The 26,705-nt window shown below is 37.6% G+C and overlaps 1 protein-coding gene across 1 annotated transcript; it reads right to left on the bottom strand.

Annotated features, from left to right (window-relative positions):
- On the bottom strand, positions 1-26,705 carry LOC148876342 (uncharacterized). The gene is made up of 6 exons (XM_088966652.1): positions 26,102-26,705; positions 22,311-22,419; positions 6,129-6,259; positions 5,965-6,039; positions 5,478-5,627; positions 1-437 (listed from the first exon to the last, which is right to left on the bottom strand). The coding sequence occupies exons 1-6, from the start codon at positions 26,279-26,281 to the stop codon at positions 318-320; spliced, it is 765 nt and encodes a 254-aa protein (XP_088822778.1). The 5' UTR covers positions 26,282-26,705; the 3' UTR covers positions 1-317.

The following is a 26,705-nucleotide window of genomic DNA, read 5'->3' as shown; positions in this document are numbered from 1 at the left end:
TTTAGAGCCAGCAAAGAAGAAGCGCATTTGAAAGTTCTCCATTTGATAAAAATACATGTTTCAAGTTTAATGCTCTTGTCAGGCTATGAGAACAGAGCTAAAACTGGTTTTGAAACGTCTTTATAAAATTTGACCCTATAGACCTCTTGTATGTCGTTATATTACATTGAATTGAACCCCTTCATTGTCTATAACTGGGATCATTATTTTGCCATGGATCTCAGTTGAAGCAGAGGTGTTGCTTCAGTATGAACTTGATGCAGAATGCTTATGAAAATGACTTAACAATCTGATATACAGTAAAGAGAATGTATAATTTATTCAGCATCAGCATCCTCAGCAGATTTCTTATATTCCGGCTTAAGCTCATAAGTTCCTTGGTTTGTTCCTCTCTTATTGTAGACACACAATTCATTCAATATCTCTTTCAAGAATTGCTGCTCAAGAAAAGGGGAAAGAAAGTAAGAATATACCTATATTTGTGAAAAATTAAAGATATATAATCATTAGCGATAAGACTTTCTGGTGGTTCCCAGCTATTTATCTTTTACATGCACAGTATATAATTTGGGAAAAGGAAAGAAAAAAAAAAAAAAAACTTGCAGCGCATAGTGGTCTTATACAATATATTGTACAACAGTTGAATCTTATATACTGTTAGCTATCCTTGGTTAGAGATGATTTTGCCTTGGTCTAGCTGCATTCTGGGCTTAGTATACTGTGATTCCTGTGATTAACATACTGAAAAAGGTCTTGAAAGTGCTTAGGACTAATTGGTAAGAGCTTTAGTCTCTACATTCTGGGGAAACTGGTAGCTCAGAGGGGAAAGGGAGGTTAACTCAAGGGCAGGTGAGGGAAGTAAAGAGGAAATTGAGGAGAAATGAAGTCAGAATGGAAAGATAGCTTGTTTGGTTCTTTAGGTGACAGCTTTTGGAAGCCGAGATATTATAACCAGATTAGAGAATTAGGACACTCGCACAAAACAAAGGTGGGCAGTCAATATTTTCCAATAAGCATCATGCCTCTTCTCATTAAGATGTCAGCTGTTATACATCTTCCTAATGCAGTTTTCCAAGCAAGAAAAGCCATCTTCAATGGTCCATATTTAGTCCAAATTTTAGACCCAAGGGAAAGAGTTCTCCTGGCATCAAGATATCTTGTAATAGAAAATTGCGCAGAGAAATGTCCTGACTTTTCCCAAGCCCATTTCCTGTCCCTTTATTTCTAGCATTTTATTTGTCCTTTTAGGTGTTAGGTGATTTTGCTGATTGAGATCAATAGCCTATTCAGACCAGTGTTGTAAGACTCGGATCAGAACAGACGGTTGGGCCATGAAAACAGAAAACATTGCCTTTCCAGTTCCTGCTTCAGTGACAGCTTTCACCAGTTGAGCAGGCTAATTGCCCAGTTAACCTGCAAAACTGTGACTGTGAGCATTCCAGCTTTTAGTTCAGTTCGGGTCTTATCGAGTCTTACAACATTTACTCAAACTCTTTGTCTATCCTCCTCAAAGTCAACAAGAGAAGTTTAGCAGTAAGAGTAGCACATTGGTTCAGGACAGCAAAAGATTTCCAAGAATTCAGTTTTGATGACATCACTAGGGGATGGAAAATGGTAGCTTCTTGATGCAGGATCTGAAGAGTCAAAATTGGAATTCTATGAAATTTTATGTATTTCTGTATCTTGGAACAATATGGGATATTTTTATCATTTTGCAATTTTCTATGGGGTCTATTGATAGGGTTTAATTTGTCTAGTTATAATTTTTTTTATGTTCAGAATTTCAAAGTCATTGCATAAGTAGGATTAGAGTTATTGAGTCTTCTTTGAATTGAAATAGGATATGACAACTTAGTTTGAGTCCTAAAATTATTGAGTCTAACAGTTTGACTCCTAAGACTATTATAAATCTAACAGTTTGACTCCCAGGATTATTATAAGTTTAAAGTCTATAAATATGTATGGACGTTTTACACAAAGGAAATGAATTATATTGAGTTTTCTTCAGCTTATGCTAGCTATGATGAATGATTCTCATGCCCTAAAGTGATTCTAGGCACCCTGTGAGTGATTCTAGGTACTTTTCTCTCTTCTTTCTCTCCCTATTTTTTCTCTTATTCCTTCAAGAAACCATTACAGCCATCAACAACCATAAAATTCCGATCAAAGAAGACCAGTCAACATTCTCTAAGGACTAGAACTGAGCTGGTCCTACATCAGTTGGTATTAGAGCTAATGGTTTATTCACTATATTCTCACAAACTGACCGATTCTATAGGCCTAGGGTATCTCTAGACAATCTTACAGGTCTAGAATCAATGATAATTGGGTTTTCGAACCATATGAAAGGCTCTCTAGTTGACTTATTTGAGAAGATGGTGGAAGAAAACAGATCTAATAATGTTGACCATGGGAGTAAGGTTTTCAAACATGTTAGAAGAGAAAGGGAAATACAGATTTCAAAGGAGATGATGATCTGCAAACATTCTTTGATTGGGTTGCGGAGCTAGAAGAATATTTTGATTGGCATGACATGTTTGACAAACAAAGGAGTAGATTTGCACGCATAAAGCTGACAGGTCATGCTAAAGTATGGTGGAGAACTCTTGAGCAACAATTAGAAAATAGAGGAGATGATCCAATTAGTAATGGGCAGAGATGAAGAGGTGTTTGCAGGAAATCCCACTAGACTTCCATGATGATCTATATATGGAGCTGACTGATTTTGAGCAAAAGAAAAAGCAACAGGTTACAACAAAGAACTTGAAGTCAACGGGGAAGAAGGTACAAAGTTAAAAAGAAAGTAGATGATTCCTTGCATGTTGATGCCCATCCTAAAGCTGAAGTTGAGGATGAAGCTAAAGAAGAAGAATTTCAAGTTATAGAAGTTGTATATATTAAAAATCAAGAAGGTGCAGGCCAAGAAAAAATAGAAATTGTTGGAGTTTCCAACACCAATGATCAGATTGAGGTTAATGATCAAGAAGAAATAGAAGTGGAGCAAGTTAAAGAAATTCATGTGCAAGATATAAATGTGCTGATTGTAGCAAATCCTAGTACGGAAGTAAGTGAATTTATGTTACAAGATCAACTAGAACTAATTCAAGAATTACAACCTGACATAGCGCAAGTTCCACCAACATCAACAATGGAAGGAGTCCTAGAGTTTGTTGACGAACCAAGGATAGAAGAACACATAGAAATGGTGATTCCTATGCTAGAGATTGAAGGAAAAGTTCCAAATGTTGCAGTTGAGAGCTTTCATAATAGAGGGGAAGATTCATCACAATCGATGGTTAATGAATTAAGTATTCAAGAAACTAATGTTGATAATTATGGAAGGCAATGTTTCAAAAATACATTTCTTTCAAGATCCTTTTCTAGTTTTGTGTGTGGCCTCTACTCTACAATCCAAGCATGTAGTTGTGGGAAGTCCTCCTTTTGTAACTGGGGCATATCAACTTTTCATCCTCAAGTTCTTCAAAACTCGAGGACGAGTTTTTTTGAACCGGGGAAGAATGATGTTGGAGCTTAAGAGTCAAAATTGGAGTTCAATGAAATTTTATGTATTTCTGTATTTTGGGACAATATGGGGTATTTGTCATTTTGCAATTTTCGGTGGGGTCCATTGATAGGGTTTAATTTGTCTAGTTATAGTTTTTTATGTTTAAAATTTCAGAGTCATTGCATAAGTAGGATTAGAGTTATTGAATCTTCTTTGAATTGAAATAGGATATGGCAACTTAGTTTGAATCCTACTAAGATTATTGAGTCTTAACCGTTTGACTCCTAAGACTATTATTAGTCTAACAGTTTGACTCCTAGGATTATTACAAGTTTAGAGTCTATAAATATGTATGGACATTTTACACAAAGGCAATGAATTATATTGAGTTTTCTTCTGTTTATGCTAGCTATGGTGAGTGATTCCCATGCCCTTGAGTGATTCTAGTCACCCTGTGAGTGATTCCAGGTATTTTTCTCTCTTCTTTCTCTCCCTATTTTCTCTCTTATTCCTTCAAGAAGCCATTACAGCCATCAACAATCATAAAATTCTGATCAAAGAAGACTAGTCAACATTCTCTAAGGACTACGAGAACTTTAAAATTAAAAAAAAAAAAATACTATCTCGGTCTCCCCCTCAGCCAATTTTTTTCAAACTTACCCCAGATAGCTGGGACCAACATCGGGTAATGGCCTCTTCAGAAACCGTTAGAAGTAGTTCCAAGGTGATAAAATGACAGAAAGTAGACTAAGATGGTTTGGTTTCATGCATCAAAGACCATATACAATAGCCATAAAAAGAAGTGATCTGCTGCAAGTTGAAGGGGCTAGAAGGGCTAGAGGCAAACTAGAAATGATTTAAGCGCATAAAATTTAACAATAGATATAGCACTAAACAGAACAGAATGGTGAAATAGGAATCATGTAGCCAACCCCGTATGAGTGGGACAAGGATTAGATGATGATGAACTTGGAAATCTGTAATGTTGGATCTTCAGGTATGGGAAGTGCTATTTATACATCACTAAGGCAAGGCCTTACATATCCATTTTAGGGCCACCTGGAAATGGAACTTCAAGATTGTAAATTGAAGGGGACTCTCGAGTGGTTATGATTTATGAAATGGATAGGGAGGAGATATCCCATCCTTGGATGATCTCCATTCCATCAGAAAGGCAAGGGCTTTATTTCCTAGGCTGATCTTGTATTTAGATCGACCCCAAGGTCTGCCAATTCACTTGTAGATTCATTAAGGAAAGAAGTCTACTCTGTACTGAGGTCTGCCAATTCAAGTCAGGGCCAATTTGTTTGTTGGAAGCTACTGGTTTTCCCAGCCAGATTATTTTTTCTGCTTTTCTGATATTAATAAAATTAGTAATAATCTATTTCTGATTACAAATAAAGCTGAAGGTTCATAACACTACATTTCCACAATGTTTGCATTGTTCTTCCGTTAATGATATATAGCATCCAAATCCTATTCAACTCTGATTAAAATCCAACTGATTAGATCCAAATTCAATTCAATTCAATGATTAATTGCATTGGTTTTTGGCACAGGTATACCCAATCCGGATCCACCTATTCAAAAGACCAATCTAGAAATGATTCCTAGGAAACTCTATCCCTCCTAGCCCTAGTTTAACCAAACCTCTTAGTTTTTTCAATTTTCCATTCAATCCTATATTGCTTGTGTCGGTTGCTCATGTCACCCATTTTGCCCAAGCCAATCTTTTCTCCTACTCTATTTCATCACTAAGACCAAGAACCAATACCAACTTCTAGAGCTTAACCAATCAACTCTTTAAGCCAATACTTGACCCTAAATTACTAATTGCTGGAATAGCATTTCTTATAACCAACACATTCTAGTGTAACTGTTTCAGACCCACTTGTCAGACACCATGTTGGTTTTACAGACCAAATATCATATTGATTTGAGAGAGAAATATATGAGCAATCAAAGAACATACCGCTGGTTGATCCGTCTCTTGGACTAGCTGCTTCAGAGCCCAGTTAGGTTGCCTTTCAAAGAGCTTAAACATAATATCCTCCAGTTCTCCACGATCCCTTCTTGTTCTTTTCATGTCTGTTCCCTTTACAGGTGTCGCTTTCTTCTTATCCTGACCACATTGCAGCAGAAAAGCATCACATATGGGATTGCTGACACTAATGACAATGTTATGCACTTATGCTCTTTTGCACACTCTGGCATGATTTGGAAAAAAGATGGAACAAATTGATTTCTTTGAACAACTTAACCTAGTTTTTAATAGGAAAGTTAATACTAGTTGATAAAAAACAAGGAAAAGCATTCAATCATATAAAAAAACTCAAAAATGGATTTATAAGTCACAAGAACAGGACATGCAACTTCTGAGCATCAGCAACACAGAAGAAAAATGAGCAGAAAAGGTGTAACAGAACTAGTGAAAGGGAGAAAAGATAGAAACTGAGCACCTTAGAACCAGATGCCACTAAGCCAACCATCCCAGGCATTGGCCTCATAAGTACTCCACGATCATTGTCAATTACCTATTCAAACCAAGAAAGTATTGAATCAAGGAAAAGGAGAAAACATAGAGATTACAGTGAACACAGGGAATAAAATCTGACACATTAACCTGTATTTGTCTAGTTTTAATCATAGATTTGTTTGTCCTTTCACGGCATAATTTGCCATACTCCTCAATATTTTCATTATGAAGCTTCATGTCAAATTTATGTTCCACCTTGCCTTCAATTGCAACCCTTCCTACAAGATAAAAGTTTCCTCTTCAATTGATTTACTAGCTACAAATGAAGTCCTAAAAGACTAGTCAAACGAGGGTCAGAAAATGGCAGGGATGGCATACATCTTATCATTGATGCAATTCGTCAGATGCACAATATTATTTACGCAGGCAAAGAAACATATAAGTAGATAAATAAAATGTGGACAACCACTTGTAATGCAATCTATATCAATATCCAAAGGCCTATATACCTTGTAACAGATAGTATATGGCACTGAACATAATGGAATGGTGAAACAGGATTCATATAGCCAACCCCATATAGTCAAGACAACGCTTAAATGATGTTGATTTTACCTCATGACAGTAGCACTATGTAGAGAACACTGATGTGGGCCCCACGGCTGTGGTCCCCACTGTGTTCATATGACGGCATGTGTAACCTTTGTTAGTTGGTCAGATTGTTATTTCAGTTCGTTATTTATTTCAGTCTTTTATTTGCTTTATTTTCCATGTAAGTATTAAGGGCAGTTCTGTCCTTTCATACATTTAGTGAACATAACCTATAAATACTAAGAGAGTGGCGGCGGCAGATTCATTCGATCTGTCCCTTCTTTCAAAACCCTTGTGCACTTCTGCTTCTTCTTCTTTCTTCTTCTTCTTTCTTTCTTTCTATTTTTTCTCAATCCGAAATCAGTTGGGATTCAAGACTGATTGTAGTCTTGATCGACTACTTGGTATCAAAGCCTATCTAGGGTTTCTCATGTGATTCTAGTCCAGCCAACCACATGAGAACTATCTAGTGCTGGAAGCTTACAAAGGACTGTTTGGTGGCTGATTCTTGGAGATTACCAGAAAAGGTTTAGCAACTGTTCGAAGACAAGTCGAGGCTTGCAGAGTGTTTTGGTAATCAGGAAGAATCGGAGGAGGTTAGGGTTCAGGCCACGATTGAAGGTAGCGATCAGAATTCTCTGGGTAAGTCTTTATTTTCCCTTGAGATTGCTGTTAGTCAAGATAGGTTGGACCTATCTAGGAGGAGTGGCCGAACTCTCCTATTTTTCTCTCTGAGGTGATCAGTATTTTTTTAGGGTTTGTCATTAACCCTACAGCTAGACTTGACTGTGAATTCTCTTGGAAAGTGCGGCTGTGCACTGTTTATGGTCTCACAAGGGTTTTCCTAACCCTGCGATTGAAACCCTAATTCTACTTCAGCTCTACAGAGTGTTTTCCAAGTGAGTTTCAGACCTGGTTTTGGCTTCCAAGCCTGTTTTGAGAGTGAGAACTGTTGTAGGACTGCATATACTCTGATTTCCGATTGGTTTCAGATCAGATCTGAAGTGATTTCCTACAGTTTTCTGATTGTGATCAATTGTTTCAGTGTTGTTTTCTAGTGTGGTAACCCTAATAGTTCTTAACTACTGATTCTTGACCAAGAATGGAGTTCAAAAATCAGGGAGAAGGTGTGTTTGGGAACAGCAGTTCTGGTAGTATGTCTGAGACTGCGTTTCAGATTACAACTGTGAGATTTGATGGATCCAATTACTTGGAATGGGCCCAATCATCCATGACGGCTATTGGGGGAGGGGAAAACTTAGCTATCTATTGGGAGATTTGGTGGATCCAATTACTGCATTTCAAATTGGAATGGGCCCACTCTGACAAAAAACTTTCATCAGATGATTTTAACCCAGTTTGGGGTCAAAATCAAAGTCCTCAGATCTAATAATGCAAAAGAATACTTTGCTAAGCCACTGGCCTCTTATCTACTTGAGCATGGGGTTATTCACCAGAGAACTTGTCCTCATACACCACAGCAGAATGGGGTTGTCGAGAGAAAGAATAGGCACATTTTGGAGGTGGCTAGAAGCATTATGTTTACCTCCAATGTGCCTATCCGTTTCTAGGGTGATGCTATCCTCACGGCAGTGTATCTCATTAATATGGTTCTTTCACGAGTTCTTGATATGAAGCCTCCGTTTACCCCTCTATACCCAGACAAGGAGTTGTTTACTATTCCTCTTAAAACCTTTGGGTGCACCTATTTTGTTCAGCTTCTTCGACCTCACCATTCCAAATTTGACCCTAAGGCCTCCAAATGCACTTTTCTCGGTTATGCACAAACTCAAAAGGGTTATTGCTACTATTATCCTGTTTCAGGGAGGAGATTTGTCTCGATGGATGTCACCTTCTTTGAGGAGGCACCCTATTATCCTAGGGTTTCTCCTCAGGGGGAGAGTAGTGAGAATGAGAATTTGGGTCTTTTTCCTCTGGGGGAGTGCAGTGAGAGTGGGGTTAACTCATCTGGGGTTGCTCCGGTTGTTCCTTTACCCATTTCATTGAGTGGTGAAGGCTGTACTAGTGAGGGTTGTTAGAGGGATCAGGAGTTGAAAGTCTATCACAGGCGATGTAGGCAGGTTGATCTCGGTCATCAGCAGTCCAGACCAGCTCCAATTCCTTCTGCGGATCCAGATCCAGGTACTACAGTCCCAGGGCCCGCTAAGATGCCTTCCACTGTTGCTACTTCCCCTCCTTTTTCGGATGACCTTGACCTCCCTGTTGCAGTCCGTAAAGGGAAATGGCGCTGCACCACATCCACAGCTCACTGCATTTCCCAGTTTCTATCCTATGATCGCCTATCTCCCTCTTACAGGTCCTATCTCACTTCCATTGCCGATATCCCTACCCCCAGAACTGTGCAAGAAACCTTATCAGTTCCAGAGTGGAAAGATGCAATGAAAGTTGAAATGGGTGCCCTTTTGAAAAATAATACTTGGGAGCTAGTTGACCTACCCAAAGGAAAAAAACCAGTTGGGTGTAGATGGGTATTTACTGTGAAACAGAATGCTGATGGCTCCATTGAAAGGTACAAAGCCCAGTTGGTTGCAAAAGGGTTCACTCAGACTTATGGTATAGACTACTTGGAGACCTTTGCCCCAGTAGCCAAGATGACCACTATTCAAGTTCTATTATCCCTTGCAGCAAGTTACTCTTGGCCCTTATTCCAGATGGATGTTAAAAATGTTTTTCTGAATGGAGACTTACAGGAAGAAGTCTACATGCAGTTGCCCCCTGGATTCTATAATACAGAGATAGGTAAGAAGGTTTGCCGACTGAATAAGGCATTGTATGGATTAAAGCAGTCCCTTAGAGCTTGGTTTGATAGATTCAGACTAGCCCTTGGAAAATTCGGTTATGTATAGGCCCAGTCAGATCATACACTGTTCATTAAAAGGGTGGACTTTTCTTTGACCCTGCTTGCTGTATTTGTGGATGATATTGTAGTGACAGGGAATAATAGTGGTGAATTGAGTCCCTCAAACAGCTCCTTCATCAAGAGTTTGAAGTGAAAGATCTTGGTGCACTGTGGTATTTTTTGGGTATTGAGGTTGCTAGATCTAAATAGGGGATTTTTATCTCTCAGAGGAAATATGTTCTAGATCTATTGGCGGAAGCTGGAAAGTTGGGTGTCGAGCCTACCGATACACCCATTGAACAGAATCACAAGATCAGTGCAGAGGGTGGAGAGCATCTGTAAGACAAAGTTTTATGTTCCAACGGTTGGTTGGAAAGCTCCTATATCTCTGCCTCACTTGGCCAGAGATCAATTATGCAGTCAATGTTGTCAGCCAGTACATGCATTCCCCTAGAACTACTCATCTTCTTGCAGCAGAGAGAATATTAGCATACTTGAAGAGATGCCCAGGTAAAGGTATACTGTTCAAGAACAATAATCATATGAAAGTGGAGGTCTATACAGATGATGATTGGGCTGGGAGTGCTGATGACATGAGGTCTACCTCTGGATATTGTGCCCTTGTATGAGGTAACCTTGTCTCTTGGAGGAGTAAGAAACAAGGTGTTGTTTCCTGGTTTAGTGTCGAAGCTGAATACAGGTCAATGGCTAACGGAGTGGTTGAAATCCTATGGCTGAAATCACTACTTGAAAAGTTGGGTATTGATTATGAGAAGCCCTTGATGTTGTATTGTGATAATCAGGCGTCGATGCAGCATGACAGAACTAAGCATATCGAAGTTGATCAACATTTTGTCAGAGAGAGGATCTCATCACAGGAAGTGTGTCTCCCGTACATCACCTCCAACATGCAACTCGCATATCTTCTCACCAAGGCTGTACCGAGGAAGAAGTTAGCGGCAGACCTATTCAAGTTGAGAATGACAAATATCTATTCCCAACTTGAGGGGGAGTGTAGAGAACACTGATGTGGGCCCCACGGCTGTGGTCCCCACTGTGTTCGTATGACAACATGTGTAACCTTTGTTAGTTGGTCAAATTGTTATTTCAGTTTGTTATTTATTTCAGTCTTTTATTTGCTTTATTTGTCATGTAAGTATTAAGGGCAGTTCTGTCCTTTCATACATTTAGTGAACATAACCTATAAATACTAAGAGAGTGGCGGCGGCAGATTCATTCGATCTGTCCCTTCTTTCAAAACCCTTGTGCACTTCTGCTTCTTCTTTCTTCTTCCTTCTTTCCTTCTTTCTATTTTTTTCTCAATCCGAAATCAGTTGGGATTCAAGACTGATTGTAGTCTTGATCGACTACTCACTATAAGAAATTAGATACCTTTTCTGCTACATGGTTGATGAGATCCTCTAAAGCAATCATAATATAAGGGCAAAAAGAGCAAAACCTGAACCTGACCCAGATTTAGACTAGGTTGATGTCAGTGAACCCCACGAAACAAGTATACCATCCTTATCCATTTGCAGGAATTATACAAGCAAGGTCCAGGGAATGACCAAACTGGAGGCTTCCCAAACTGAAACCAGGTTGGGATTAGACACAGAAGCAAGCTTGCATGTTCACAGGTCAAGGCTAATAATTCACTCATTCATATTCAACTACAGATGGGCACTGCAATTTCTGGACCTACAAAACAAAGCAACTGTAAACTAAGGGTTTATAGGGATGTTAATGAAAAGGTAAAGTGTAAAGGCCAACACTATAAAGCTTTTAATAAAAGAATCCACTAATAGGGGTGAAATAAGGTTTAAAAGGGACTTAAGATTACAGGATGTAGATGACAAACAGAATAGGACCAAACCTCAACATTCAAGAGAGGAAAATGATTAAGCCAGGGTGTATATGCACGGTGCCTTAACTTGTTGGCCACCACTCCAAACCACAATAAATATATTATAAGCAATATTTACAATTACAAAATAAAAAAATCCCTAAAAAGGACTGAACAACAAACACAAACAAAAGCAACAAATAACTGCCTGTAGTACAATATACTATAATACACCATAATGGTATGAGATGTGAGTTTGTCCTTCAAATCTAATATAAAACTGATAAAAGAAATAAGAAAAAAGTGAGAAAGAAAGAAGGGTTAGAGCATAATAGAAGAAGAAGATGGAGAAGAAGAAGAGAAAGAAAAGAGTTCGATGGTTTTCTCTCTCCCTTCACTAATCTTTTATTAAACTCAATTAATCATGTTAATTACAAGTCTACCCTTTAAGTGGGTGGCCAGCAAAGCAGTAACTAAAAAGAACTTTAAAAGAGGTTAACAAGCCCATTGAGAAAATGCCCATTAACACATAAAACAGATATAGCATTACTTAAACATAAAAGAAATATTAGGGCCCATTCGGCCTAGTCTCCCTACACTCCCCCTCAAGCTGAGCATAGATGTCAATCATGCCCAGCTTGCTTATATAGTGTCAGCTTTCCTTTTGGAACACTTGTGGTCAAAACATCAGCCAACTGCTCTTTTGAAGCAATAAATGGCAAGCAGACTTCCCTTGAAGCAACTTTCTCCCTTATGAAATGTCTATCAACCTCTATGTGCTTAGTTCTGTCATGCTGAACAGGATTATGTGCAATGCTAATAGCTGCCTGGTTATCACAGTAAAGCATCATTGGCTTTTCAGCTGAGGATCTGGCAACTACAGACTGTTTCTTACTTCTCTATGAGACAATGTTCCCTACCACCAAGGCACAATATCTTGAGATGGATCTCCTATCATCAATACATCCGGCCCAGTCAACATCAGTGTATAGCTCTAGCCTCATGTGTCCATGCTTGGCAAACTGAATACTTTTCCTTGGAGTACCTTTCAAATAGCACAAAACTCTTTCTGCAGCTGCTAAATGTGCATCCCTGGGAGAACGCATAAACTGACTAATAACACTTACTGCATAAGAAATATCTAGCCAAGTCATGCAAAGATATAACAACTTCCCGAGCAGTATCTGGAACACTCCCTTATCAGTCAACAGTTCACCATCAGTAGCAGATAGCTTATGGTTTAGGTCTATAGGGGTAGAAGCCAATCTAGAACCAAGTTTACCAATCTCTGCAAGGAGATCAAGAACATACTTGCGTTGAGAAAGGAAGATACCATCTTTAGATCTAGCAAATTCAATTCCCAAAAAGTATCTGAGATCCCCCAAATCTTTTATCTCAATTTCAGTGTTAAGAAATCTTTTGAGCTTAATCACTTCCAGAGTTTCATTACTTGCAACCACAATGTCATCAACATAAACAACCAAAAAAGTCACCAATGAGCTACTTCTCTTCACAAACAAAGTATGGTCAGATTGAGTCTATGTATAACCAAAAGAAATAAGGGCAGGTTTGAATCTCTCAAACCAGGCTCTAAGGGACTGTTTGAGACCATAAAGAGACTTCTTCAATTTACACACCTTCCCTTGTTTTTCCTTTCCATGCACCCCTAGAGGTAAAGACATATAGACCTCTTCATGTAGGTCTCCATTCAAGAAGGCATTTTTAACATCAAACTAGTGAAGGGACCAATCAAAAGTATCAGCTAAAGACAACAAAACTCGAACTGAAGTCATTTTAGTCACAGGAGCAAAAGTTTCAAGGTAATCAATACCATACATCTGAGTGTAACCCTTAGCAACCAATCGAGCCTTAAACCTCTCAATAGTGCCATTAGAATGATATTTGATAGTGAATACCCATTTACAACCCATTGGTTCCTTTCCTTCAGGCAAGTCCACAATATCCCAAGTATGGTTCTTATGCAAAGCATTTAGCTTAGTCATCATAGCATCTCTCCATTCAAGTTTGGACAAGGCTTCTGGTACAGACATGAGAATCACATGGGTAGAAACAGAAGCAAGAAAAGAATAATAGGTAGGGGATTGAAGGTTGTAGGACAAATGTTTAGAGATACAATGTGTTGTACATTTCCGCTTGCCTTTGCAAAGGGAAATAGGAAGGTCAAGGTCTAAGAAGGTAGTAGGTGGGTCAAATGAAGGCTGACCTGTTACCTCAGTAGTGATGGGAGGTGCAAGAGGCTCTAATGAAGGAGTGGAAACAACTTGCCCATGCCTAAATCTTTGTCTTTGGTACCACCTTTGGAGAACAAGATGTGAGGAAAATATAGGAGGATGAGCTAGGGGAGGAGGGGGAGCAGGAACATGTGAGGTAGATGCAATGGAAGGAGAGGCAACAGAAGAATATGACTCAACAGAAGACTCAAAAGGAACTGGAAGAGGAATAACTGGAGACATAGTAAATGGTTCCTCAGAATGCTCCCCCTCAGGAGAAATACCAAAAAAAGGAATAAACTCAGCAAAAGTGACATCCCTAGAGACAAAGTATGTGCCACGAACTGGATCAAAATAGCAATATCCCTTCTGTGTGGAGGCATATCCTAGAAAAATGCACTTATGTGCCTTAGGCTCAAATTTGTGTCTCTGATGATTATGAACATGGACATAGTAAGTGCACCCAAAACATGGAAAGAAATGGCTAAATGGGGTCTTGAAACCCAGAACCCGAGAAGGCATACGGTTAATAAAAAAAGTGGCAATAAGGACAACATGCCCCCAAAATTTAATAGGAACATGAGATGCAAAAAGGAGGCATCTAGCAACCTCAACCACATGGCAGTTCTTCCTTTCTGTTGTAGAGTGTAGGAACAAGAACTCTAATGAATAACCCTAAAGGTCTCAAAGTAGGATGAGAGGTTCTTCTCAAAATATTCCTTAGCATCATCATATCGGAATATTTTGATCCGGGTGTTAAATTGGATAAGAATAAGTTCATGAAATTTTTGCACAATAGTTGGTACTTCATTCCAGGATCTCATGAGATAAATCCAGGTGTAGCGAGAATAATCATCAATAAAGAGAATAAAATATTTTTTAACCCCCCATAATAAGCAAATGATATGGCCCCCACACATCAGAGTGCACAATATGAAAAGGAGAATTAGTTCTCTTATTGCTTACTGAATAAGAATGTCTACAATGCTTTGCAAGTTCACAAGACTCACAATGAAGACTCGATAAAGACACTTTCTTAAACATATCAGGGAACAAAAAGAAAAAGGTAAATGACGAAGCTGTAAATGCCATAACATGACTCTATCAATAAACTCTAACAAAACAGACTCCAAAGTAACTCCATTAAATGGTTCGAGACTCCTACCAGGTATGTCCAGCAAGTATATTCCATTCACCTCATGGCCACTCTCAATCGTCCTCTGAGATTTCAGGTCCTTAAAAACACAATGGGTAGGAAAAAAGGTTATGCTACAGTTCATGAATTTAGTCAAGCTACTAATAGATAAAAGGTTGGTATTAAGCTCGGGGACATGAAAAACAAAAGATAAAACAAGGGTGTCAGAGGCCTTGATATCTCCTTTGCCAGAGATGGGAGCAAGAGACCCATCAGCAAGGGATATCTTCTCTCTACCAGAGAGGAGCTGATATGAAAAAAAGAGATTAGATAAACTAGTCATATGGTCCGATGCACTAGAATCAATAATCCAAGGGATTTTATGATTACCTAAAATCATAACATGATTTGTAGAAGCACGAGTACCTGAGTGAGCATATGTGGATGATGAGGTGTTGCTTGAAGGGTTGGATGCTGAAACAGTGGTCTCCAAGTGATTAAGTAACCTCCTGTACCTTTCAAACTTTGCCTTTACTACTGCTAGTTGCTCCATAGCTGATCTTTCTTCACTTGTTTCCACCCTTAGACACTATGGCAACATTACCATTCTTAGGCTTCCCAGTTTGACCATTCTTCTTAAAGTTGTTGTTATTGTTGTTGTTCCGAAACCTATCCAGGAGAAGATCTGGATGAAGTTTCCAACAAGTGTCCTTAGTATGCATCGGCTTCTTGCAATATTCATATATCACATCCTTCTTCTCAGTTGGCCCCTTTGGCTTTATTCCAGGATGTACAAAGTGTTCTGTATATGATCCCTGTAACTGTACTTGCCGCCTACTCTCTTCACTACTTACCATGGAATATGCTTGAGCCAACGTGACCTCATCTTTGGCTAGGATGTTCTACCTAGTAATGTCGAACTCAGGGTTGAGTCCTATGAGAAACTCAAACACCCTATTTCATTTCACCAGTTTTCTAAATGTCTCTACATCTTTAGTACTCTCCCACATAATTGTCTCCATAACATCAACTTCCTGCCATAGTGATTTCAACATGGAGTAGTAAATTGCTACACTCTTCTCTCCTTATCTCAGATTTTTCACATCACTCTTCAACTTATAGGCTTTTGTAAAATTTAACTGTTGTGAATAAGTTTCTATAACACTATCCCAAATCTCCTTGGCTAAGGTCATCCAGAGGTAATGCTGATTTATATGGATCTGCATAAAGTTGACCAACCACTCAATCACTGTGTAGTTCTCTTACATCCATTTCTCATAATGTACGGTTTGTCTTTGTAGGTTTCACCTTACTACCTGTGAGATACCCTAGTTTACCTCTACTACAATCATAAATCCATATGGATTGTGCGCAGGCTAGATAACTAGTTCCATCTAGTTTAACTGTGGTCACACTAGTCAAAAAGGAATCTACCGGACCAACCCCAGATACCGGCATCTTCTTCATTTCACTTCCAAATTACTCCATTGATGAAACAAAAAAAAACTAGTTTTTCAGTCTTTAGGAACCTAACTGAGGTCAGTACAGTACCTGGAGATTAAAAAACTAGGGTTTCACTGCACCCGATTATCGGGGAGAAAGAGAGAAGAAGCAGCCACTCCTACCAAAGCTTCCCAACCTCCTTCAAATCTCAACAGCACACTTCTAGGGATCAAAATACACCTCCAAAGCCCTGAGCGCCACACCCAATCCTTCTCCTTAACCTGTAACTTGAAATCTCTCTAGTCAGATAGGGTTTTGAGCAGAAAAAGTACAGCTTCAATTCCTGGCAATTTTCAACCAGATTCTAACTCTCCAAACCCTCTACCAACTAGGCAAATAGTCCTCTGACTGATCAGAAACTTATCTCTCCATACACTCTTCTAATCGAAGGGTGTATGGGAAAAAAAAAAAAAGAAAAAGAAAAGTGGAGGAAGAACTGCTTTGATACCAAGATGTGAGTCTATCCTTCAAATCTAATATAAAACTGATAAAAAAAATAAGAAAAAGTGAGAGAGAAAGAAAGGTTACAGCAGAATAGAAGAAGAAGAAGATGGAGAAGAAGAGAAAGAAAAGAGTTTGAAGGTTCTCTCTCCCTTCACTAATCTTTTATTAAACTTAACTAATCATGCTAATTACAAGTCTGCCCTTTAAGTGAGCGACCAGCAAAGCAATAACTTAAAAGAACATAAAAAGAGGTTAACAGGCCCATTAACACATAAAACAGATATAACATTACTTAAACATAAAAGAAATATTAGGGCCCATTCGGCCCAGTCTCTCTACAGTATGCATCACCCTCATTTGTTGTACAATAAAAGTCTTATCTACAGGTTTTAGGGTTTGAAATAAGAAGTTTAAAGGGTTTTTTTTTTTTATAAATGAAGTTTAAAGGGTTTATTGATTAAAGATTAAAGAGGGGTTTAAGGACCTGCTACTGCAACTGCAGGCACTACTGCTAAGACACTCTAAGACAGAGGTTAGTGATGGACTAGGGCTGGCCTAAGAACAACATGAGCACAACACAAAAAGCAACAGTATATTAGCAGTATTGTGAGTAAACTAGAGAATATGAGAGTGATGCATAAATGGAAGCAAGGAAAGAATTCATGGAGAATTAAGTCAGTTTTCAATTTTCCAAATCATATACCAATTTCAGAATTTTTGGGTTATAGGATATTGGTACTGTTTCATCTTTTTATTTATTTTCTAGTCATCGGTGTCTAAATAACATGGTTCAGTTTTTTAGACTTTATTTTTGCTTTGAAATTACTATTTATTGTAACTTTTAGACATACTTTTTATTGTAATTCTCATAATTACTATTTTTAGTGAACTCGTGGTTTACTATTTTTAGTAATTTCTGGTCTTTAAATTAAGTTACTTTAAGTGGGATCAGTAAAGTGCCATTAGAGTTGTTTAGGAGATAGAGTCCTTATTTAAGTCATACTGTGGGTTACATATGGAATTTGTCTTAGTTTTAAAGCAATTAGAAGTTGTTTTGGGTCAGTTTCCTAGTCTAAATTGGAAAGAAACATCAAAAGTTAATGAGTCTATAAATAGTCATTGTAATTGGAGTTAAAGGAGAGTTGATTTGATGAAATAAAGTTTGGTTTAGTAAATTCTGGTTGTTGCCAGAAATTTCTCTTTTTTCCCCTCTCAGTGTCTTATTTCTTCTTCTAAGTGACCTATCGCATTTCTGTTTACCCCAATGTTTTAAAAGTGCAAGGCACCAAGGGGCAATTTGCGCCTGAGGCGCAAGGTGCAAGGCGAGGTGTGCGCCTTTTTGAAGCAAGATACAAAAATTTTAAAAAATCCAAAAAAATGTCAGAAAATTAAAAAAAAAAAGCAAAAAATCAAAAACATTAAACATAAGATTAATAAAAAAATATAAACTTAAAATTTTAAAAATGAATGTTTTAAAAAACCTATTATCTAAAATTAAAATACAGAAACATAACATGTAAGCTGTATTCAAATGAAAATTTAAAAATAAAATCAAACATATAAAACATTTTCAAGCATGTAAAACCCACAATCTCATTTTTTTTTCTTTAATTGCATTACTTCAAGTAGCTAATGTGACATAAAACATATTGTATTCTTGATTCAACGAGTCGCCTTTACACCACGCCCCTCAAGGAAAGCCCAAACAAGTCCATGTTAGGGTCTTAATTCTTAATTTTCACACAAAAAATAATGATTTTGTAATTTTAATTGCCTTTTAAGAAGGTATCTTATTAAGATGAATGAGTGAACAACAATATTAGCAAATAGGGGGTTCTCGAAGCTTCAGTGAGCGAGCGAACCGAAGCAGGGCTAAGGCGCAAGGCGTATCAGGCGCACGCCTAGGAGCACCAGGCTTGCGCCTTTTGAAAATGCTGTGCCTAGAACCTGGGTGAGGCGCCTACCCTAAAATGCACCTCGCTCACTGGTTTACCCTAACAGTATGAATTGGTCTTTCTCTCTCTCTTCTGATTTCTTGTTCATTCCTTGGTGGACTGTAAGCACTCTACTTGCTTTTCCATCCATAGTCTTCATCTTTCATCACCCACAGCCCCCCATTCACCCACAAAGGCCACCACCAGATCTTAAATCAGTAGGACCCCTACCCCATCCTACATCAAAGAGACAAAAGAATAGAGCAAGGTAGGAAGTCATCCTTTACAGATTAGGAGTGCAGAACTTAAGACTATTGACTTTTCTAACAAACCTCCTAATTAAAGTAGGAGTATAGAACTGACCCTTAAGATTCCCATGACACTCTTTAATTCCCAGAACACAATTAAATTTTAATCCCTTAATGAAGTGAAACAAAGTACAGAAAATTAAAATAACCAACAAGTAACTTTTGAGGACAAAAAGGTGCCATCCCACAACTAATAACATCAAAAAAAAAAATTTGAAACGGTAAATAGCAAGGTGGAGGCAACAGAAGCACAACATGCAATAGGCATTAGCATGCCACCAATTTCTTGTTTTGGGATTTTTTTTCTTTTTTTTTTCCTTTGATTGGTATCTGAAAAGTTGTGTCTTTAAAAACCCTGACAGGAAAGTTGAAACTCAATGATGTAAGAGCCAAAGAGTCAAAATTGGATGTTTCTGAATTTTTATATTTTTAGACATTAGGTTTATTTTGGTCATTTTACAAATTGTACGTGGCATCCAGACTATTAGCTTGTGATCTATTGTGTTTGAAATTCCATTCATTGATTAAGTAATTTACAAATTTAGTTTTTTCAAGTTGAAGTATGAATGGCACAATTGTAATTTGGAGCTCTCCTAGTTTAGAAAGTAGTCTGGCTGAACCTAGGCAGAGTTGCAAAAATGTGAATAATAAATTTTGGAGATTAATATTTCTGCTTGTATAACTTTTGGTAAGTTATTTCCAAAGCCCTAGAGTGATTCTAAGCACCCCATTGAGTTATTTTGAGTTTTCTCTCTATCTTCTCTTTAATTCTGCGAGTAGCCATTACAACTATTAACAGATAAGAAATTCTTCATTAAAGGAGCTCATTCAATATCCCTATAGGATTGAAATTGGCCCAGGTATATTTTTCTGCAGTTTACATCAAAAACCAAATTTTTCTTTTTGCCACTCATCCCTTTGTGCCAAACCATGCCAATTGCTCTCATATTTCGATGCTGCCATAGATCTTCATAACCTTCCACCAAATCTCATCTCAAATTTCCACTTAGAACCCTATATCCATAGTTTTTGAGTTTTCGTCAGAAAACCAAAATGTTTGTCATTTTCATAAGACAACTTCCAAACCTTACCAAGCTTCCTTTGAAAAATCCAATCTTAAACATATTTTCTTCATTTCAAAGTTTTCACCATTTTGGGACAAATCTGCAATTTTTGAATTAAACTTCAAGACCCTTCCCAACCTAAACAATCTCTGTTTTTAGTCTTAAACTCAACCCTGAATCCTATTCTAGCTAATTAGTACCTTCCTGAACTCAGATCTGGGCCATGCTAATCCTATTTCCTACATTATTTGGTATCAGAGCTATTGGCCGTACTACACTCAGGTTAGAGTAGAGTCAAAATAAGCTGTAACTTAACAATATCATCATTCATTCACTCTCCATTAAGGAAGAAGAACATCATGGAGAATTATGTCGTCATGAAGAATGCAGTGTCCTAGGAGTCCCCAAATCAGTTCCCAACATTATCTTATCAACATCGTTTTTTATTGGTACAGCTTATCAACATCTTTACCTATCCTTCATCCATTGGCTCTGCAGGTGATATGATGCACAATATCGTTCCTTGCCAACTATTATTGCATTTGAAAGGAAAAAATCATAGAATCTTTGAAAGCGAGGAGAATCACTTACATGGCTATGCACCAATCCAGTGGCCTGCTAATGGAATGGTCCTTTGAAATTGAAGACTTCAATACTTATCATACTGATTAGATCATTAAAAGTTTTTGGATGAAACTGACTTTGAGTTTCTAGCTGAATGTCAGCGCATTCATCAAGGGTTAAATTTGTATGGCCTACAGTCCAATACAAGAGAAACCTAATCCCATGTAGGGGAACCCCTAAAGTTGTTACAGAAATTTGATTGAACTTGGTTGTTTCTATTTGTATGATTTTGTCTACATACAGCATAGCATATCACCCAGACTCCCCTGCATATTTATGTAGAATTGAGTTACTCCTGTGCATTGAAATCAGAGATCATGCATCATAGAAGAAAGAAAATTAATCTATCATGATTTCAGGTTTCATGGTGTCAGTGATCAAGAAAGTTTTGGGAGAAGATGGTTGCGGCTGTGGGAAGATCTGTGGTAGAATGGGTATTGATTCTTCCTGAACTCAGTCATCAAAAAAGGGAGGATTTTGGGAGTGGGTTAGGAGAGATTTTGGGATATCAAATATGTAATATAGAGCCTGTTATCTAATTTCGTAGTAGGCTCTTTTGTTTTTCTTTGCTTTTGGGTATTGTCTCATCACCCTGATATGTAATTTCTTTTCATTTAATAAAAATTTTGCCATTTACTTATCAAAAAAAAGAAAATTTAACCTGCCTCTCCGAACAAGTATTGAATCATGGATATTATAAGTGGTCATTTTGGGGGATCTCTTGGAAATAAAACATAATCTCTCATTGTTTAATTATTCTTCACTGATGGTGTATCTTTAACAACAATTTCCAGTATGTAGGCCCTTAGTTTTTTTTTTTTTTGGACAAGTAAGAAAATAAGTCTCATTAATAGAGAATTAATGCAGTTACAGGCCCTTCTTAGTTATTGATAATGCATCACCAAATGATCCTCTTTCTTGATAAAAGAAAAGGAAAAGGAAAAAAAGTGAAGATAGAGAATCATGTTCTGTCATTCTCTGTTGATGCAATTCAAAATATAGAACAAGAAATGCCTGAAACCAGGGACACTAAAGGCAAAAGAAGCAAGACAATGACATAAATGATAAGATGAATGGCAAGTAGCAAAAAGAAAACATGATAAGTTGAATGGATAAACAAATTTATGTGACGCGGATGTGTCTCCACACTATCCATGCCGCCATATATCAGTGTGTTGGTAACATGAATCAACATCTTTGATTTATATTATGTAATTGTTTCTTATCAGTATCTTACTACATAATCTATTCAATCATTCAGGTATCAGTAGCCACTCTTAACTCAAACTCTTGTCAGACCAAAAATTTACCAGTGCACCAAGCAAAGGCCTCTATCCAAAGAACACTAATAGTTCTTTAAAAAAAAATTAGAATAGAAGCTTTTTGGAATTCATTAATATAGACCACCCATAATTTTGTAATTCATCAGTTGTAAGGCACTAGTATGTGGCATTTAATGAATTACAAAACATTGGTCACAAAAGCAGTTTTCTCCACCACTTCATCTTTTTCTTTTTCTTTTTCTTTTTCTTCTTTTTTAAGGGGGGTGAAGGGGAGTGCATTAATGCCTGTTTCAATTTACACTATCTAGCACTGCCTGGAAAAAAGGCACGACCTACCAAGATAAATAAAGAGGTGCAGAGAAGAACACTTCTATAATGGCAATGCACAAAGAAAAAATAAGAATTGAATAAGTAAAGATAATATTAGAATATCAACCAATAACTGCAATTAAAGTAGAAATTCATTGAATTGAATACATAGAAAAGAAGGTATACATCATAATCCTCACCTTGATTTGTCTCAGAAAAAACAGACATTGGAACGAAGTCTTTAAACATATTCATGGAATAACTCTTTGCCATATTCGCAGATTCAGTACCAGCCAATTCCATTGTGAACTGATTAAATTCAAGAAACATGTGAAAACATGGAAAATGCAATTCCCAAGGAGAATGGATATTAATAACGAACATAACTTCAGATTTTTAAGTCAATTGGATAAGTAAAGATTTATTACAATATCAACCAAAAATAGATAAAGATACCCTTACCATCAGAAGAGCATGCATTTACTGTCAAAAATATTTTAAGCACTTAGCAGTGGGAAATTCTTAAATAAAAAGCTCTAAACATCCTATTTGATCAGTTACTGCTATATGAGACATAAATGTACTGATTAGAGGTTACGTCATTTGTAATTTGTAAGAAAAAATTGTTTGGTGAAAAAACAATACTGAAGTGGTCATACTTGGACAGTTTGGATCATATGAGAAATAATGTCAATGAGTCATCTGGCAATGTCATTCTTCCGATTTATGTCAGATTACAAGAGAGAAGTTAACCCAATGATTGTATGATTTGGATGGATAAGCATTGCATTTCAAATATTCTATATTCTCTTGTATCTTGAAAATGAAAAGATACAAAATTTAAATGTAAAAAGCAATGTTTTATGTATTTATAAACTAGTAGCAAAATTATAACATAGAAATGTAGGAGCATAAGTAGCATCAGTCAGGTCCAATGCATTAATTGACAAATTTCTGATATTCTCTTTGCTCATTTAAATTATTGAAGTATTAATAGAAGCAGTAAAGTTCAAAGTTGGCAAGTTTCATGTAGAATTTTTTTTTTTTTCAGAGGAAAAACAATGAATGAAATTAGTAAAGAAATATCCTAGGTAAGAGGTGCATTGAAACATGCCAGCATTATGTTAGCAAGGTGGGATTAGATGGAAACTAAAAATGACCTCAGAATAAAAAAAAAAGGGAAAAAAGTAATAGTAAACATCTGTTCTCTATTTTTTTACACATCTCGCAATCTCTATTTTCTATCTACAAATTTTAGGGATGCAAGTGGAAAATTTAGAAAACTATACAGTTGTCAAGGCGGTCACCTAGGAAACAAGGGATTTTTTAACTTCATTGTTGTTTCATTGACTACTACTAGTTGAACCCTTTTCTTGTATGGTCTTTTCCTATCAAAACTTGCAGGTTTACAAACATCATAGCCCTCTTTTTGTTGGTGAAGATGGACCATTGGGTTCAAAGTGGTGAAAAGTGCACTTGTCAGGGTTGTTTTTTCTTGGATGATATCTGTATAGGCCTATAGGGTATCAGTTTTTTTGGAGGCAGAGGTGTCTACTCCAGGTGTTTTGCACATAGTTGAGAGGGGAAGTTTTTATCAGTAACTGTGATTCTTTATCACTTATATTGAAAAATAATATGTACAATTATGCGTTGAGCATCCCCTGGTTGGCCTAGTATCACTAGCTACCCTTCCTGTTATTTGCAAGTCGTTAAAGGACCACACCCCAGAATATCTGTTCACTATTAGCTCCTTGTTCTGATAAGTGATAACCTATCTGCTAGATAATTAGTAGTCCTTGGTGTCCATTTATAACATGTTCCAATTTCATCCTTTGGTTGTTTTATCCTCTCACAATTCCTCCATAAATTCACAATGCTGTATCAGGTTTCCTTAACCATCCCACAATTGCTTTATAGTCCTCTTCTCCTCCAAACTGTGCCAGTGCATTGACTTAGCTAATCTTAGTCATGTATAGACCCTAGTTCTTCTCTAGTGGAGTTTCCTTAGCCCATTGGCATTGAACATAGTCATCATATCACCTCCTTCATTTCTGAAAGCTCCCCCTATTCCAGATAGACATGGATTCCCAATGCTATAGCCATCAAAGTTGAGCTTGATTGATCCCCTTTGTGGTGGTGACCCAACAAATGGTAGGAATGGATCTAGATGCTGATGATTTAGCCACCTGCCAATGCATTGATTTGGCTAATCTTAGATCATTTTATATAGCCATTAGTTCTTCTCCAATGGAGTTTCCTTGACCCATTGGCATTGAGTATAGAGTCATTGTATAACTTCCTTCATTTCTGAAATCTCCCCCTATTCCAGATAGACCTGAATTCCCAATGCTACAGCCATCAAAGTTGAGCTTGATTCAGCCCCTTTGTGGTGATGAGCAACAAGGGATAGGAATGTATCTAGATGCTCATGATTTAGTGACCTGAATTCCTAATGCTATAGCCATCAAAGTTTAGCTTGATTTAGCCCCTTTGTGGTGATGAGCAACAAGGGATAGGAATGTATCTAGATGCTCATGATTTAGTGACCTTGACCCATTGGCATTGAGTTTAGTCATTATATCACCTCCTTCATTAGGATAACCGTGCCAGAACCGGAGTTTCCATGTTATAGACTTACAGTTACATCAGAGAACTGCCATCCTGTAGCAGATTTTTGGGTTTTTCTCAGCAAATGCATCTTGTTGGATCTTTTTGTTTACAATAAACTCTTTGTATTTCATTTCATTCTTTTTTTCCTTTTGTTCACTTTTAGTAAAATTCTCTCATCCTTGGTCAATCTTGAGATGGAAAGCATGAGAATGGGGGGTTCAAGTCTGAGGGTGGCCACTTTGTCCATAAAAATGCCAAAGGTTAGGACCATAGGACCATACCCAGTCTATCGCTCCCAAGAGCCAGATAGCTGGGGCCAACATGGAGCTAATGGCCTTTTTTTCTCATCCAGTCATCCTTGATCAAAAAAATGTGCACATTCTCAGGGTGAGGCTGAGGAGGGGGAACGACTACAAACTTAAGATACATCATCCACTTCTACACAAAACCAGGAGTTAGATATACTTTCATATGAGGAATATTTAGTACAGAAACCTCAGAAGATCATAACGGATTTGACTGACCATAAGTCAACTTCATACAAGATCTTCTGGTCATATCCTGAAGGAAAATTATCAACTACCAACTCCAACTCAGTAATTAATACCTTGCTCTAAGGAAGTATAGTGTGAAAATAAGGATTTCAAAAACTCATGTTAATAGGGTAACCAGAAAGGATCTACTTCTTACTCAAAAGATTTTTTAGTAGACATTGGCAGTCTGCATAAGTCAAAATATGGGCCTTTGTTGCAAGACAAGAAAAGCAGATGTGAGGATCCTGGATGCAAAAACTTGTAGCTTGCGGTGCTTCTGGATAAACGAAGAAAGTAATCTCTAATAAAACTCAAGCGCAGATCCAAAAGAAAAGTACCAGACAACATACTGGAAATTGTCTCTGCCTCATCTAAATTGAAGATCTATATAGAAATTAAAGAACCGCTTGCAATCCGGGGATTTTTGAACTTCAATTGCCAAGCCATTAGAGAATTCAATCCCTGTACTTCTTCTTTCGGATACTGTTCTGTACACCTTCCCCAGTACCTTAGAGTAGGCCTCTTAACAATTCTAGCACAAAGTCAAGAACCAAGATTGCAGACTCCAATGGATCACCAGTTTTATGCTTATCGCAGTGCTTAAGACGCAGTCACCTGGTTCTCAATTCATTACAATACAAATAGAATGAAGAGAAAAAAAAAAAAAAAAAAAGCTAAATTTGGCCGCGTTAACTCACCAAAACGTGGAATAACGCAGAACTATTATTATACAAACTCCAATTATAAAGAATTATAAATAGATGGATAGATGGAGAAAAACGAACAAATTATTATCAGCAAGAAGATATACTTGAACCCTGTTAATAGATGTGTGAGAGAGAAGGCACCTGGAGAGAAGAAGGGTCGCCGTGGCGGAGAGGGTCAACGGAGAGAACGACCTTGGCAACGGGGTGAGAGTCGGAGGCGTGAACCTGCCAGGACTTAGAGACGACGAGAGGACACTTCATCAGCCACACCGATCTCTCTGCTTTTCCCGTCTCCAAGATGTTGCTACTCTCTTCCTCCATGATAAATTTGACTTCAACGTCGCTACCTCTCTCTTTCTCTCGTCTGTGCTACTTTCGAGTTCGTAAGTCTTCAGAGAGACATTCGAAACGTCAGGTTTGAGATGGTGTAGAGATTGAAGTCATTGTTCAACTGGAACTCCACAGTTCGGACAACCAGCCAGGTGTTCCACTGACTGCAACTGGAACGAGGAGAAACTTCAGATCCCTACAGGAGCCCCTTGATGAAATGATTATGACCGTCGGATTAATGGATGACTTCTGACATTACTTAAGCGATAAAGAGATTCAAGACGAATCTTCGCTTACCAAAAGGAAACCTATAGGTTTGATGGCCAATGTTATTTTGCCTGTCCAAAAACAAAAATAAGAACAAAAAAGGTCAATGTCTAGTTCGGTTTCTTCGTGCGCGCCCCACAATGTCCCA

The sequence above is a fragment of the Nelumbo lutea genome, chromosome 1 (assembly GCF_056320005.1).
Source record: "Nelumbo lutea isolate HS-2025 chromosome 1, American lotus-T2T, whole genome shotgun sequence".
Lineage (NCBI taxonomy): Eukaryota > Viridiplantae > Streptophyta > Magnoliopsida > Proteales > Nelumbonaceae > Nelumbo > Nelumbo lutea.
Note: the sequence above shows the minus strand (reverse complement) of the source record. Positions and strands in the feature narration are given on the sequence as shown.